The 17988-nt window shown below is 38.7% G+C and overlaps 1 protein-coding gene across 1 annotated transcript; it reads right to left on the bottom strand.

Annotated features, from left to right (window-relative positions):
* Window positions 1-3874: 3874 nt before the first annotated feature.
* LOC143637082 (uncharacterized) lies at window positions 3875-16850 on the bottom strand. Its single transcript, XM_077104538.1, has 8 exons — window positions 16429-16850; window positions 14016-15907; window positions 13795-13907; window positions 12236-13708; window positions 11035-11083; window positions 10734-10954; window positions 10471-10638; window positions 3875-4106 (listed from the first exon to the last, which is right to left on the bottom strand). The coding sequence occupies exons 1-8, from the start codon at window positions 16592-16594 to the stop codon at window positions 3875-3877; spliced, it is 4314 nt and encodes a 1437-aa protein (XP_076960653.1). The 5' UTR covers window positions 16595-16850.
* Between the last annotated feature and the right edge of the window lie 1138 nt (window positions 16851-17988).

Genomic DNA, 17988 nt, shown 5'->3' on the forward strand with positions numbered 1-17988 from the left:
CCACCCTCCACCCACACTCAATCAAGAAGGTGTTGTGATAATGGCGAGGAGTCTCGAAAGTCGTATCCTCAAGTATTGAAGATTTGGCGTTTCTTGATTTACGTGTCGAGAAAAGTGAAGCGGCGTCGGAGTGCTGCTCGAGTCCCTAGAATTTCTATACGCCATTAAGGTTAGGCGTAATAACGAATTTAATATAATTCAATATTATATTAAAGTCCTGAGCCTAAGTCGAGGTTATACTCGATACCTCGATAAAAGAAAAGAAATATAAACATAACAAAGAAATGAATAAAAGATTGTGTATTGAATATTGTGATTACATATATACGTGTGTAAGTATATATAATCTTTGTTATGAAAACATTATTTAATGAATAATGAGTATTCTTAAATAATAAAAGAAAATGATTACGTTTCTTGGAGAAGAAGAAACGTCGGGTTTTGAATATAAACTAAAGGTTTATAATTTACTTTTAAACTAAAGGTTTTCAAGTAAAAGAAAATGAACTAAAGGTTCATCGAGGATTGAGATATAAGACTAAAGGTCTTAAGCCGGATTGTATATCCGACTAACAAAAAGTTATACTCGTACTATAGGTGCGAGATAACAAAGAAGAGGGAAAGACCCTCGGACCGTGTATTGAAGCTGATCCAAAAGAGAAGGCTATACTCGTACTATAGGTGCGAGATAGCAAGGGAAAGACCCTTGGACGGTGAGTGAAGCCGATCCTAAAGCGAGAAGGTGAATACGCCCCCGAACTTTTACTTATTTTAAAATGAGTCAACTTGTTTTGCGAAATTGTTTACAAGGAACTATGTGTTCCTAAAACCGTTATAAATAAAGGGTATAAACCTAGCCCTCAGGTTGTGGTATACGTATGTCTGAATCTTTACATAGGTGGTACTATGCGATGTATGGGCATGATCGCACCACCCTTGGTCGTAGGATGCTCTCCTGCAGGGAGTACGACCGTTGTGTATATTTACGGGTACTTAACTAAGTCGAACACTACGGTGTTTGCTGAGGTGACCTAGAGTAGAGGCTCGTGTTTATAATGTGTTATTTGACTTTGTTATTCCTAAGCCACGTTGGGCCGAGGCAGGCGTAGTCTCGAGGGGCAATAAAGTAAAAGAAATATTTTTGCGTCAGCGTGTTCACCAACATTCGTTGCTGACGTATTTTATTACATTTTGCAGGTGAACAAAGTTAGAGCTTGGAAATGACGAAGTACTAATATCCGATGGCTCGGATTCATTTTTTATAATTTTAATATGGTGGTTTGTAAAACATAAACAAGTAATCTTTTGTTAACAACTTTAAACGGGTATTTTATAATTCACGTCTTTTGAATGTATATATATAAATTATACTTTCGATCCTTAAAGTTTTATAAGTCTTCCGCAAATTAACGCAACTCTGATTTATTTACAAACACGATGCCAACTTATGGGTCGCACTCCTAGGCCGTAGATGGGGGTGTGACACCCACCCTCTACACAATTTGGATTATTAGTTTTAGAATTAATTAAAGGCTCAGGGGTAAAATAGTCATTTCAACCTTTTTTAGTCAGTCAACGACGGGTCAACTGATGGCAGGAATCAGAAGAACCCGCCGGAGTAACACAGGGAGTCAAAGTTCGCAAAATCTTTTTCAGGGGTTAACCCATCGCACGACGATATAAACCAGGGAGGCAAAATGCAGATTTCTCAAATATAGTGGCTTGAGAAAATGTAGGAATCAGCCAGAGAGCTTTTAAATGTTTCGTTTATATATATTTAAGATATTATTTAATTGAACAAGAGATAGAAATATAGTGTTTTTTTGGATAGTTATAGAAAATGGAAATGAGAGAGAGATTGAGAATACTCTAAGGTAGCGTTTGGTATATATGAATGAGAGGCAGAATGGAATTGTTCATTATGATGGAATGAAAAAAATATGGGTTTGGTTGATCAATAGAATGAAATCACCCGTTATCATGTCCATTCCATTCCCGCTAAAACATCCCAAATTCATTTCATTCACCCCATTTGGTTTTTTTCTTTTTCAATTTATCTTTCACACAATATCACATCCATCACCCTCCCACCACAATTACCCACTGCCCTCTCACCATTACCACCCACCACCGCCTCAGCCGCCCGCTACCACCCACCACCGCCTCAGCCGCCGACCACCACCGGCAACCACCATCACCTGCCTCCGCCGCCTGCGACCACCACCCCCTAACAGTGTCGCCCCCACCTTCACCACCAACCATTCCCTCTTGGCCATCATCACCCATCATCACCTAACAACGCCACCCACCACCGACACCACCAACCATCGCTCTCGACCATCGCCACCACCGCCCGCTACCCCGCTGCTTACCACCGCCACCCACTATCACCACCACATGCTACCACCAATAATCGCTCCCGGCTCCCACCCATTGCCACCACTACCGCCCGCTACCATTTTTATTTTATTATGACTTTTTCTTGTAGACTAAAAATATAAAAACTAATAATTCATTTCATTTCCATATAGTAACCAAACATGCCAATGGAATGGTAATGACCAATTATATTAGCTCATCAATTCCATTCTATCGTTCACTCCATTCCATTGTCCATTCCATTACCCCATACCAAACAAACATAGTTTAATTTAGTTTAGTTTTAGTTTAAAAACATAACGTTTATCATCATAATATATGTTTGTTGCCTAGTTGTAACCAAACTATTATATATATATGTAAGTTACAAAATTATGTATTATTGTGTGTGGTTATTTATATATGTAAACTATTTTATTTCATGTGTAATTATAATGCAAAAGGTTACATGTTGCTTCTTGGTAGTTTTGAAGCTGAGAATGGCTTCTAATACTGAACTGGAGAGTCTCTTAACAAAAAAGTGAAAGTCTCTTACTCGCGGTGAAATAAAACTCGTTCAGTTCAAGTATATCTAACTAGTGAAAGTCCCCTACTCGCCTAGTCTCTCATTATCACCACTGGTGCTTCTAAAACTAAATGATGAGGGCAGGAATCTAACCCGGGTCACCTGGAACACCAAACTTCTCTCTTACCACCCAACCACTAGCTCATTGGCTCGCAAGCCCGCAATATATAATTTACTAAACAAAATTAGATTTAATTATAAAATTTATACAAATATATATAAAACAACACATGTAAAATATATACAAAATCTCATGAGCTTAGAAAACGGGAACATAAGTTGATCATGCGTGCGGGAACGAAGGAATTAGCGATAAAGAATGAAAAGTGAAATAAAAATCAAATAAGCGATGATAGTGATTTTTAAACTTAAGAATGAAACATGAGGACAAACATAAAAAATTGTTTGTATAATTTTGTCTTGATATATTATAATACTTCTGCACTTAAATACTAAAGCATTTATCAAACCGAACCAGATTTGAACTTTGTTAGTTCAAATCTGATGTCTACGGTTCAATTTTTTCGATTCAGCTTAAGAACCCCAGTTTGATTCGGCTTAAGACCCCAGATCAAAACTAAACACAAAGCCGAATATATTGCAGGCAGATAACAATATACCATCAAAATACAAATATAATCCATTACATATTCAAAAACAGCATTTTTATCTACTTATAAAAAGGAATGTTGCTAACTAATTGCCTAATCTTTTCAGTTCCAAATTTACCCCCCCCCCCCCCCCCCATACCAAGCTGATCTTGTATATCTCAAGAATATGCAATCAAAAGGCAAAACATCATCATCACCAATCCGTCATTCGTTTTGCCTATTATTAGCACCTTCTCCTGCGGTTTCCATAACAAGTGGGTCCCATGGTGCACATTAGCAGCAATGGCATGCAACAAATCTGATGAGGGGACTGCAATAATCAAAGCGACAAGCATTGTACCCTTTCAGGAAGATTTTTGGGCAATGGGACTGCAATAACATATCTTTGAGGGAATGATTTTGGTGCATTTGGAGTTTTATCCGATAATGATGAAGATTCGCCATCTGCTTGCCCTCTTCCATGGTATTTAGCAAATCGATTAATCATTGAGAATTTCTCTAAATCTTGAATTTCCAGTCTTAGATCCAAGATTGATGCTCTCTTATCCAGCCTGTCATAGTAACAAGATTAAGAAACCAAAATTTGATGAAACATCCAGCAGAGGGTCCGATCGAGAACTAGTGTAAAACATTTATTTATTTATTTGTGTGTTTATCTAAAGGTCTAAAATGACTACTACAATAAAAAATGATTATATGAATGTAAATGTGTAAATTCACCATAATTCTCTACTCTACAAGTGTAAGACAGTTCTCAACATACTGTTAGGTGTATCACATTCAAAGCAATAAGTAAATATGAATTATGCGGTTCTCACAATTCTCAACATACTATTGGTCTAAAATAAACATCCCTACATACACGCACACCTTTATCCAAAATATGTTAATATTTGTATAAATAACTAGTGTGTCAAATATGATAAGAAAAACTCCATTATTTCAAAAATAATCTAACAATATTCAAATACAACAATTTAAGAGGTTTTAACATTAAAAGTACAGTTTTGATCTATGTTGCACGGGAACCGGTACGGGAACGGGAAACGGGCACGGGTACGGGAAACGGCAAAACTCAAAAAATCAAGAAACGGTACGGCAAGGGTACGACAATAAATACATAAAAAAAATAAATATATATTATGGATAATGTACCACAAAGCCCAAAATATATTCATACGTTGATGTAAACTTCAAAATTCATACATCTTCCAATGATAATCAATCATAAGTTTTTCAAAATCAATCATAATCAATCATAGTAATAATAGAAAGGGTTAAATATTGAAATACATAAACTAATTTTATTAAAACTTATAAGTTTTGGGGACTAGTTACAAACAATTGAAAGTTAAAGGGGTAAAATGTTAAAATATCTATAGTTATTTAACTTAACTAACCTAATTCTAAGTTCTAAGTTACAGCCGCTATTCCAAAACTGTTGGGCGATGTGGTATCCCCGGACCCACATTTAGACAACTGCATATTAAAGGAGTTAGGGAGGTTATTTTTTTAGCCGGCCCTAACCCTATTGGGCCCAATTGGGTTCTAGCTTGTTTAGCAAGGGAGTAGCCCTAATATGCGGTCTATAAATAGTCTCTTGTACTTGTTATTAGATATCACCAAAATAATTCAAACCTAATTACCCCGTGGACGTAGGTTGTACACCGCAACCGAACCACGTAAAATTCTCGTGTTCTTTATCGCTTTGATTTCTTGTTCGTGTGTGCCTTTTGTTCCTAACAACTGGTATCAGAGCAAGGATCACACTATAAACCCCAGCCGCCACCAAACCCTAATCAGAAACCCTAGCCGCCGCTACAGTACCGCCGCCGCTACAGTGTTTCCGGCGTGTGAACAGTGCGCGCTACAGTACAATCTGTCTTTTGACCAGAAGAGGTCAAACAGTTCTGATCAGTATTGCAGGTTGCTTCCGTTAGAAACTCGGTAAAGATAATGACTGAGGACGGTAAGATCAGAATCGAGAAGTTTGATGGGCAGGATTTTGGATGGTGGAAGATGCAAGTCGAGGACTTGTTATGCCAGAAAGATTTGCTTCCATGTTTGAGAGGTCAAAAACCCGAGAATATGAAGGATGAAGAATGGGCCGATCTAGACAGGAAAGCCCTAGCAGTCATCAGATGCACGTTGGCTAAGAACGTTGCTTTCAATATAGTGAATGAGACCACTGCTAAGGGTTTGATGACAGCGTTGTCAAACATGTACGAGAAACCTTCCGCGTCTAATAAGGTATTCTTAATTAGACAATTGGTGAATACGCGTATGCGGGAAGGTGCGTCTGTTACCTCTCATATAAATGAGTTCAATTCTATCATATCCCGGTTATTATCTGTTGATATTAAATTTGATGATGAAGTGCAAGCTTTGCTATTATTGTCCTCGTTACCTGAAAGTTGGTCAGGAACAGTCACTGCCGTTAGTGGTTCAGCCGGAACCACCAAACTCACGTTCGAGGGTATTCGTGACTTGATCCTAGGAGAGGATATCAGGAGAAAGAATGCAGGTGAATCATCCAGTACTTTGCTAAGTACTGAGGGAAGAGGTAGAAAGAAAGATAAGAGGGTAAGTAACAGGGGAAGATCAAAATCAAGAGACAGAAAGGGGAGTTCAAAAACAAGAAACGACATAAAGTGTTGGAACTGTAATGAGAATGGTCATTTCAGAAGTCAATGTACAGAACCACCCAGAGACAAGAAAGAAGTGAATGTTGCCTCCTCAACAGCATCAGATTCTGATGATGCATTGATCTGCTGTATTGAGGATATAGTCGAGTCCTGGATTATGGACTCAGGAGCGTCGTTTCATGCTATCTCAAGCTCGAGAAAGATGAAGAATTTCAGACGGGGCAATTTTGGTACTGTAAGTCTTGCTAATAACCAAATCTTGGAAATTACTGGGTTGGGAGATATTGACTTGAAAACAAGTTTTGGAACAATTTGGACATTGAAAGATGTCAGGGTAATTCCAAAATTGAAAAAAATGTTAATTTCCATTAGGCAATTAGACGACCAGGGTTATGATGTAACATTCGGGGGAGGACAATGGAAGGTCGTCAAGGGTAGCATGGTAATTGCCAAGGGAAAGAAACGGGGTACTTTGTATATGGTTGAGGTTTCTATGGTTGAGGTTTCTGCAGGTAGTGCTAATGCAGTAACGAGTGGACCGAGTCTATCAAAGTTGTGGCATCAACGACTCGGCCACATGAGTGAGAAGGGCATGAAGATGCTTGTCGCCAGAGGAAAGCTTCCAGATCTTAAAAGGGTTGAATCTGAATTCTGTGAACCATGTGTTTTTGGAAAAAAGAAGAGGGTATCTTTTGTGAAGACAGGGAAAGCACCTAAAGCTCAGAAATTAGAGCTTATCCATTCAGATGTTTTCGGACCAACACGTGTTGAATCCTTGGGAGGCTCGAGATTCTATGTGACTTTCATAGACGACGCCACACGCAAGGTATGGGTTTACTTAAAAATAAATTTGAAGTATTTGATGTTTTTAAGAAATGGAAAACTGCTGTTGAACTTGAATCTGATCTGAAGGTAAAGTGCTTGAAGTCAGACAATGGAGGGGAGTACATTAGCTCAGAGTTCACTAGCTTTTGTGCTGAGCATGGCATTCGGATGATAAATACAGTTCCAGGTACTCCTCAGCAAAATGGAGTCGCAGAAAGGATGAATAGAACGTTAAATGAAAGAGCCAGAAGTATGAGGATAAATGCAGGGCTCCCTAAAATGTTCTGGGCAGACGCTGTTAAAACTGCTGCCTATCTTATCAACCGAGGTCTATCAGTTCCGTTGGGTTACAAAACACCTCAAGAAGAATGGAAGGGGAAAGCGGTTAATTATGAGCACTTAAAGGTTTTTGGGTGCAGTGCATATGACCTAGATCCGAATGCTGACAAGATAGATTCAAAAGCCAAGAAGTATGTTTTCATTGGTTACGGGTCAGACAAGATGGGCTACAAGCTTTGGGACTCGAAAAGCAGAAAAGTAGTCCGCAGCAAACATGCTACATTTAATGAGGCTGAGTTGTACAAAGATGTGATAAATCCAAACTCTAGGGTTCAGAAGCAACAGGTTGAATTCAAAATTGAAAACCAGAGATCTGAACCGATCCCCGAACCGGTTCAGGAACCCGCTACAGAAACTGAAGTCGACACAGTTCCTGAGTTTGAAGCTGGTGGAAATAATGAGTCAGAAGAAACTTCTGACAGTGGGAGTTCAGAGTCTGAAGACGAGGAGATCCCACAACAGCCTGACCAGACTGAAAATTGGGTCAGGAGATCCACCAGAGTTACTAAACAGCCAGAAAGGTATAGTCCCGGTCATTCCAATCCTTCAGTTAACTATATTCTTTTGACAGAAAACGGTGAACCCGAAAGCTACTCTGAAGCAGTCAAGATGAAGGATTCTCGCCAGTGGGAGAATGCTATGAAGGATGAAATGAGCTCTCTAGAAAAGAACAAGACATGGGACTTAGTCAAGCTTCCGCAGGATAAGAGAGCGTTGCAAAATAAATCGGTCTTCAGGGTCAAAGAAGAACATGATGGGTCTAAACGATATAAAGCCCGTTTAGTGGTCAAGGGTTTTCAACAAAAGAGAGGAGTTGATTATGATGAAATCTTCTCTCCCGTGGTGAAAATGACTACCATCAGACTTGTTTTAAGTCTTGTAGCAGCAGAAGATTTACATCTAGAGCAACTAGATGTGAAAACGGCATTTCTACACGGTGATCTTGAAGAAGACATTTATATGATGCAACCTGAAGGGTTTCGGGTTGTGGGGAAAGAAAATTGGGTCTGCAAACTAAAGAAGAGCTTGTATGGTCTGAAACAGGCGCCTAGACAGTGGTACATGAAGTTTGATAATTTCATGGAGAGGTCGGGGTTTAAAAGATGCCAGATGGATCATTGTTGTTATCTGAAGAAATTCAACAACTCTTATATCATATTACTGTTGTATGTTGATGATATGTTGATTGCAGGATCTGATATGAAGGAAATAAGCAAGTTGAAGAAACAGATGTCCCAAGAGTTTGAAATGAAAGACTTGGGTGCAGCAAAACAGATACTGGGAATGAACATCACTAGAAACAAGAAGGCAGGTACTCTAACACTATCCCAGGAAAAATACATAGGGAAAGTGTTAGAAAGGTTCAAGATGAATGATGAAAGAACCAAGCCTAGGAATACTCCATTGGGAAGTCATTTGAAGCTCACCAAAGATCAGTCTCCTAAAACTGAAGAAGAAAGATCGAAGATGACCAAAGTCCCATATGCATCAGCAGTCGGGAGTCTAATGTATGCAATGGTTTGCACTCGACCAGATGTTGCTCATGCCGTTGGGGTTGTTAGTAGGTTTATGTCAGATCCAGGAGAAAAACATTGGGAGGCTGTCAAATGGATACTTAGATACTTGAAGGGTACTCAGAAGATGGGGTTATGTTTCAGAAAAAAGGATGCCATACTCAGAGGTTACACAGATGCTGATCTGGGTGGTTGTAAAGGGACGTTCAAGAGCACTACCGGGTATGTTTTCACAGTGGGAGGGACAGCAGTTAGCTGGATGTCTAGACTTCAGAAAAGTGTGGCTCTGTCAACTACAGAAGCAGAATACATGGCTGTTGCAGAGGCCAGCAAAGAACTAGTTTGGTTGAAGACTTTTCTTGAAGAATTAGGAAAACAACAACCCGACTACTCATTGTACTGTGACAATGAGAGTGCAGTTAAACTTGCAAAGAATCCAGTGTATCACGGAAAGACAAAGCATATAGGGATGAGATATCACTTCGTGAGGGGGTTGATCAGTGAAGGAACAATCAGTCTGAAGAACATCCCAGGTGCTAAAAATCCAGCTGATATGTTTACCAAGTGTGTGGTGCTGGATAAGCTGAAGCTTTGCATAGCTTCAGCTGGTCTCCAGGAATAATGTTGAGGAGACAAGGGTAATTAGGATGGTTTGAAGATCAGGAGGGATTTTCATTTACAGAAGTACAGAAGAGATGGTGCATTTCTAGGTCCGAAGACACCAAGTGGGAGATTGTTGGGCGATGTGGTATCCCCGGACCCACATTTAGACAACTGCATATTAAAGGAGTTAGGGAGGTTATTTTTTTAGCCGGCCTTGTTTAGCAAGGGAGTAGCCCTAATATGCGGTCTATAAATAGTCTCTTGTACTTGTTATTAGATATCACCAAAATAATTCAAACCTAATTACCCCGTGGACGTAGGTTGTACACCGCAACCGAACCACGTAAAATTCTCGTGTTCTTTATCGCTTTGATTTCTTGTTCGTGTGTGCCTTTTGTTCCTAACAAAAACCAGATACTCTTCTTCTTTGTTTCACGCAAATACTCCAGCTCCAGCGCCGGAATATGCCGCCGGAAACGTTTAAAAATCGTCCCCAAAGTTCTGGAAACGTGTCGAAACACCGTTTGAATTTTTGAAACGGTCAACGACCGTCCCCAACTTCAAGGAAACGGTCAAGAAACGTTTCCTGCCGTCCCCATCGACGTTTCCGTCCCCAGCGAGTTTCCAGGACGGGGTACGGCACCTTGGTCGCGTTTCCGTGCATCAGAGGTTTTGATCCTTGACCCTAATGACCCCATTTTAGCTCATTTTTTTATTTTACGAGATAAACAAAACCCCAGTCAACCCGTTCTCAAAAGATTGGTTAAAATTGCCAACTACACGGTGTCCTATAAGCTTTTTAGTCCTAACAGCTGCACACATGAATGCGTATGGTTGGTATAACTGGCTTTACTGTAATTTGTAATCAAAGTGACATGTTTATACTATGAGACTAACTTTTAGAATATTCATTTATCTTCCTAAAGAAACTTGCTTTACAATCGGAGGCATGTGTTAACAGCTAACAACAAAATGCAAGCATAAAATACCTTGTAAAATCACTTTCTATCCTTTTTCCTTTACTCGCGCAGTCTTCCACCGCTTCTGAAAGGTGATTATCATCGATTTTCTCATATCCTTTACTTTTATCATCGATTTTCTCAGATTCTTTACTTTTATCATCAATTTTCTCAGATTCTTTACCGTTATTAGATATTCTGCATTTCCCCACACAATAAAAACAAATTTCACAGATATATAAAAAGATAACAGTTTAAAAAAAAAAACTCAAAACTAGTATAACCATTCTTACAGATTTGACTTCCTGTGAGACGCACAAGATACTACATTACATGCATCCCCAAGTGCCAATCGAGCAGCATAAAAAGCCACAGTCTCATAGTTTAAAATAGCTTCTGTTGAAAGAAGAACGGGTGGAGGAGGTGGAAACAGTTGCTGCATTAACTGTGTTGCCAATATAATACGTCTTTTTGGCCTTGGTGCGTCTTCAATTAACTCACCATCATCTTCCACCTGTCACCATCATACTTCTATTAGAAACTAATAAAAATAAAGAAACAACTTGGAAGTTAATAAAAAGTGAGATATCCCGCCTTTTCCATTAACCGTTTGGCTGCTTCACACCATTCATTTGAAGCCGTCCTGCAGGTTAAAAAATTAAACATTAGCTTAACAAAAGAATGATCGTCCCAGGTTACTTTTAATACTAACATGTCAAATGGGTCAAGTGAAAGTTAGCATTGAAAAAATCGGGCTAACTGGGTAAAACTGATTAAAAGTAACTCCCACTCCCCCAAAGTTTAACTTAAATGCAAAAAACCAACATGATATGATCAGCAAACTTATATGTAACAAAACTTATGTAGTAATATTCAAGGTTGCAAAAGTCGCTAGGCGCTCCCAGGGCGGTCGACTAGGGAGTTGCGAGTACTCGGTCTAGGCGGGGCGTACTCGGGGAGTACTCGGACATGGTATTTTATAAAGAAATTCATTTTTCGGAGATTATATATATGTCAATATGAAAAGTTTACTAAATATTTTACAAAATACAAATGAAAAATACAAAAACAATCAATAACACATACATATTATTTCAAGAACATGTCTTAGTTGATTAAAGATGTACCTAAATCGTACTTAAATAAGATGTTTTCGAGTTTAGAACTTCGAATCAGATGATAATAATGGTGGTTGCAAGTTTAGAACATAAATTAGGTTGTGTCTTAGTGTGAAAAGGAAAAAAAAGCAGTGGTAAGCTCTTGGAGAAATTGAGTTTTCTTAATAAAAGTCAAAATTTTGTTAAGACCGAGTTGGTCCGCCTAGCCCGAGTAGAGCCGCCTAGGTCCGAGTTGGCCCGCCTAGGACCGAGTTGGCCCGCCTAGTGCCGATTCCGAGTTTTTTGACCTTGGAGAAGAAAAGCGGTGCAGTGAAGTGCCGAGGAGCGCCTAGGCGCCGAGTACTCGGCCGCCTAGGCCGAGTTTTACAACACTGGTAATATTTGACATGCTGATCATATATGAACTAAATGTACAATCTTTGGACAATCTTCAAGGTCAGGTGTGTAATAAAACAGATAAGTTCATTAGCATAACAAGAAACATCCCAAAAGTCAGCTAAAGTGTAATTTTAATGCATAAAGCCTCCTGGTTTATATTATTATTAACAGACTATAAGCTTTGAAACCATATCTGCCCCACTGAATATATGTACGTTTAATATTTGGACAGTGTTTTAGGTCAATCTGACCCCTTTTTAACCTCTGCTGGGTATAAATTGAACTGTTGATTCTTTTACACGTACCAGATGCCTTGAAGATTTTTAGAACTCCCGGACACTTCCTTGAGCCAAGAACGAATATCATGTCTAGACCACTTGCGTTTCTTTGGTCTCACTGTAATCAAACTTTGAACAGCAATGTTGGGTTGCTGTGGTTGAGAGGCCAACTGGTGGTCAACCACCACGGATGATGAGACTGGGGGTTTCCAGATAAAACCATCCTGACTAGTATCAGCTGCACCACTTGCAGACGGCTCCTTCGAAGCGTGTGCTGTTGTCTCCAAACTACCAGAAACTTTAAATGGCTGTGAAGACATTTGACCACTTTTAAACGTTCCATAATGATCAAACCATGATGGGGCCATTTGAGGGCTTATGTGAGAGTTCTCAATTCTAACAGTAGGCCCGTTTTGATTAGATGCAAGTGCGTCTTTTGAAAGTGGATAGGTAGGTAGAGAAACTAAACTTTGGTCAACCTTATCTGATGAACCTGTTGACCTTGGTGTTTCAGAATCTCCAGGCAGAGCGGTTACTTGTTGACCACGTAATAAGTTATCTGAATCTTTTAATCTCTTTAATACCCTGTTGTTGGGGTCATTATCTGTGTGTTTGTAAGCTTTCATTTGGTTCAAAACTGAAATTTGTTGATGGAAATTATTTGGTTTTAAAGAACAGCCAAATGCTTCTAGATCTTTCTGAGATGCAGTAGATGAATCATTTCCTGCTGCTGGTCCATTCAGCATTTGGCCTCGATCAACCTTTTCAGAAGTAATGATCCCCTGCTTTTCATTCAAAGAACTTTTATTCTCTTTCCTTTCTGATTCTTGTACCTCAAGGTTCTGCTGACCTAAAGAAGTTGACTCCACAATATTAAATTGACTTTTGCGAGGTTGGCTTGCTGAAAAAACATGTTGACTTTGGAGATTCAACGATGCATTAGGCAACATTTTTGGAAATGCACCTTGTTGAGACACACGAGGATGAGAGGCAAGTTCCTCGAAAGATTCATTATGAGTCGTCGGATGGTTTTGAAGATGATTTCTTGAAGTAGGAAAATCCGTACCACCTAAAGCTGTAGATAAGTCGGTCATCATCTTATTCCCCATGGTTTGACTTCCACTTTGACCCGATACACTCATTCTATCATTCTTAAACTCTCCATGTGACGTTTCCTGAAAAGTAGGAAAAGAAGACAGCTCAGTGTGACTTTTTCCTTTTGAATTAGCGGAGGGCTGAGATTGACTCAAAGAGTTATGTTTGACTGCCTGCATAGCCATTGGTAACCGTTGTGACGGTGGGCCCAGTTGTAAACCAATACCCTGAGAGTTTGATGATTGACTTCTTTGGTGACCACCAAAAGACCCATCAGAATTTTCAGGTTCAGGGATCTCAGATGACATATTCTGTTCCAACGAGTTCATTTTCCTTGCAATTCCACCATCTCTTGATTGATCTACCTTATGAAGAAGCTCCAACATATTTTTATTTTGACTGCTAAAGTTAACAGAAAACCAACATGCTATATTATGTGATTATTAAAAAACAGAAATATAATAAATTTACAATTCAAATAATACCTAGATTGAGATGCCTCTGATGTGGATAAACCAACAGATCTGTCATGAGAAGCAAAGATATTAGGCAGATGACCAGGAACCATGCCCTTGAAATGCATATCATCGGATCCAACCTGAAAATCATTTTTATTTAAAGATTTAAACTGTTATTGTAACAATATCACACATTCACACTTGTAATGATTGTTAAAACATTAAGTATTTATAAAATAAATACACACCTGGCTTCTGCTTTTGGGAAGTCCAGAGTGCTGCAGGTTTACAGGTTTTATATTAGTACCTTGCCTTGTTCCATATGGCACTCCAGCATCTTCATCCAGATTTCCCATTGGATGATACTGAAACTTATGCGAGCCTGGGCCTGGGCTTGATTCAGGAATCTTACGACCAGTTTGATTAGATAAGATTTGTTTTGATCTTGAGTCACCAGCATCTGATGATAAATGCTCCCGTTGACCAACTGTATTAGGAAGGTGAGATGAACTTGACCTGAAACTGTCATTAGAGTTCTCCTTTCTACTGCTATTTAGATCCTCCTTATCTGAGCTATTAAATGATGACTCAGATACTTGTGGGCCCTTGTTTAAACGGCGTTGTGAAATCTCCGAACTCTCACTACCTTTAGATTTCACCGAGGAATCAACATGTTTCCAGTAATTTAGATTATGGTTAGCAGCAGTGTTCACTCTCTTCCAGTCATTATTCTCATTCATGTTAAATCCTGCGTTCATAGACGGTGCAACATGCTGCTGAGGTGTACGCTGACCCGGCACAGAATTTTCATATACTTGTCTTTGTTCGGTGCCCGTCTTTTGAATATCTCCATGGTGTAACCAACTGCTTCCTCCGGAAGAATGATGAAATCCCGTGTTTGTATGATGCTTACCGTTCATATTAGGCAAGTTAATATCAGTTAAAGCCGTTTGTGTTTCTTGTACACCTACATCACCATCACTAGTAGTTTCTGCCACTGCAGATTGCATAAGAGCACTCCAACTACCACTCTGCATAGAAGGCAAACCACTTGCAAATTCATTATCATCTAACAAACTAGACATTCCACCAGTCATGTTTTTGCTACTTCCAAATGCTTCCCAAACGTTAACATCTGAACCAAACAAGATTTTCTCCTCTTCAGGGTCTAAAGGAGCTGCATCTGTAGCGGATTTATTCTGTACCAACTCTACAGGGGATTCTTGCACAGACGTGTTTATTTTCTGAATGTGGTCCATTTTCATCCTGCTGTTTGACCCTTGACTAATTGTGTTTCCAGTGGTAAATGAATTATTAGAAGGAAACTGGTTTATAGGTCCTCTTGAGCTAGATACAGGAACCCCATGTAAAGATGGTTCAACTTGCTGCTCAGCACGGTGCAGCCAGTTTGGGTTAGCCCCTGAAGGCTCAGTCCAACCATAACCAGATAAATCAGAAGTTCGAGTGCCATTAACGAGCCCATGTGAAAGGCTTCCTGATGCTTGTTGTCTAGCAAATTGAGAAGCTTGATTTAAGGAGTTTTGTTGCCTTTGAATCTCCTGTTGCCTAGCGAATTGAGAAGCTTGATTTAACGCGTTTTGTTGCTTTTGAATCTCGTTTTGTCTAGCGAAATAAGAAGCTTGATTTAACGCATTTTGTTGTCTAGCAAATTGAGAAGCTTGAGTTACTACATTTTGTTGCTTTTGAAACTCCTGTTGTTTTTGAAGCTCTTGCATTCTTCTGAGCATTAGTTGCTGCTGTTGCTGCAAATGTTGTGTGTCACTAAACCCTGATTGTTGTTGTAATGGTTTTTGCAGTAAACCAGGATATTGACCATTAGTCTGATGTTGACCACCAAAAAGGTCAAAACTGCCATGAGCCTCAGAACTCTCTGATCTAAAAGGATTCTTTTGAGGCTGTTCAAGACCAGTTTCTTGTTGGGATTCATGGAACGGAAAACTCCTTTGGTTCACATTATTTTGATCATATTCTGTATTCACTCCCATAAAATTGGCTTCATCTGGCCTTGTTTGAAAATTCTGCCTTCCATACATACAGCCATTAGAGCTTGCATTTGTTTGTGTAATGTTGAATGCATATTGGTCTTGGACACGTTGACCACCATGTCCTCTCTCAATTTCTGCTTGAGTGAGGATAAAAATATGTCAAAAGTTAAAATCTAATACACGTGGTAATTTCAACCATTGACCTAAAACAGGTCAAATACATAAACTTAAGAAACGTGGTCCAAGATGAAGCACAACAAATGAATTAAACAGACCAAAAGTGTCAAGTGTTTTAATGCTTACAGCCTCTTAAATAACTTTATTCAGACCAACTATATTAGTGGTTTATGTAAACAGACATTTTAATGGTATTCAACAATCAAAACATTAGTCACTTAAAAATCCTAAAAAGGGAAAGAAATGTTTAATAGTAACCTAAACCCCCTTCAAATATGTTACTAGATCCGTTGAACCCCCATTTTGGCACATCTAGTCTAGTGAGATTGCCTCAATAAAACTAAAAAAATAACTAGAAAAACACCAACATCAAAACTTGCAATTGTTCATGATCAACTAAAAAGAATTAAACAAAATAACTAGAAAAACACCATGTGCAATTAATAAAAAACTTGCAACTAAAAGCCAATAGTGTTACCTGATTGTTGTGGGTTGTAGTTTCTTGGACTGGAATCTGAGACACCAAACTGTTTCTGATTACCAACCCACAAATTGTCATCTAAAGACCAATTCTCATCCTGGGATCGCAAGTTTTCTTGTGCAAAAAAATTGTGAACCCTATCCCCAACTCCGTTACCAGGCATTAATGATGTAGGCCACACAATTTGAGGCTAAAACTAAAGGTGTCCTGTAGGTTTACCTTCAAAAAGAACGCAAAATAAAGTTTTAAACTCCTCCACCTCTGAATCCAGTAATTTTAGGTTCCAAAAGTGTATGTAGCTTCAGCCTACAACAGAAATATATTATCACACTTCCATTAACCTAATCGACCTTGTTACATAATTCTGGATGTAAAAACTATCAGTTAACTATGAAGTAGCTGCCAAAAAAATGCATTTACTTAGCACATATTTAAGCACAAAAAGTCGCTTTGAGTATTTCTAATTTACGCTACATTGTTCTCCATTACTTGTTCATGTTGAGTAAAATGTATAAAACCATATATATATACATATAGCATGACTCACTTGTACAAGCGATTTTGTCACATCAAGAGCGAAAAAAGGAGCATGATTGCTGTATAATAAATAACTTAAGTTGTGAGAAGTATGATATCCTAAAATCAACGTAAGAGGTTATAGAGGCGTTGGTATTTATGTAATGGCATCAGAAATCGACTGAATCTTGAATTCCAAGTATACATTCATAACATGGTATTAGATGTTAAGCTAATGTTTGCTTACAATAGACACAGTTGCAGAAACTAGAAACAAATACATTGAGGCTGAAAACCCTAGAATTCTTACCAAAACGCAGAATCAGGTCAGCTTGCGTACACACCGAACTGCAATTCAATTAATGAAAAAGAAGAAGATAAACATAACGGCAAAGAAGAATAGAATGGTTTAAAAAAAGTATAAAATTAGGGTTTTGAGCATATGAAAAGTAAGGTTTGTATGAACTTACGGCAGGTAGAGATCGAAATCGGAGGTTTGATATAGGAACAATTAGGGTTTCAATCGAAGAAGATGAAGATGAGATAAAGCGATCGTGCGTCTGAGTTAGTGTTTTCAACCAGCAGCAGTTGTAGTAGCAATAGTAGAAAGAACCAACCAACCAACCAACCAACCAACCTAGGTCCGGAGGCTGGCTTGGGTGTTCATTACGAGCCGGGTGGTTTGGATCGACCATCAGTGATGCACATTTGCATTTTCACACCATCCTTTTTAGAGTATTCCATTAAAAACATGGCTAATCATACACAATTAAAATAATATTTTTTATATTATAATGTTTTCACTCTCGACCACTTTCAAATATATTAAAAAAAAAATTAAATAGATAATGAACAGTGTTCCTTAAAATTTACTCATTTCTTTAAAATGTTTTTTCTCCTCCACTCACAACCACTTACAATTCTCTACAAAGTTTTAGAAATTACTCTCACAATATTTTAGAGGAGCTGCTGAGAATGCGCTTACGTTCATACATAAGAGATAGCAATAAAACTGAAACCTGAACATGATAAGAATATTCG

Source organism: Bidens hawaiensis, unplaced genomic scaffold (assembly GCF_021521415.1).
Source record: "Bidens hawaiensis isolate Kalapana, Puna unplaced genomic scaffold, B.hawaiensis_p1.1 tig00008123_1, whole genome shotgun sequence".
NCBI classification, from domain to species: Eukaryota; Viridiplantae; Streptophyta; class Magnoliopsida; order Asterales; family Asteraceae; genus Bidens; species Bidens hawaiensis.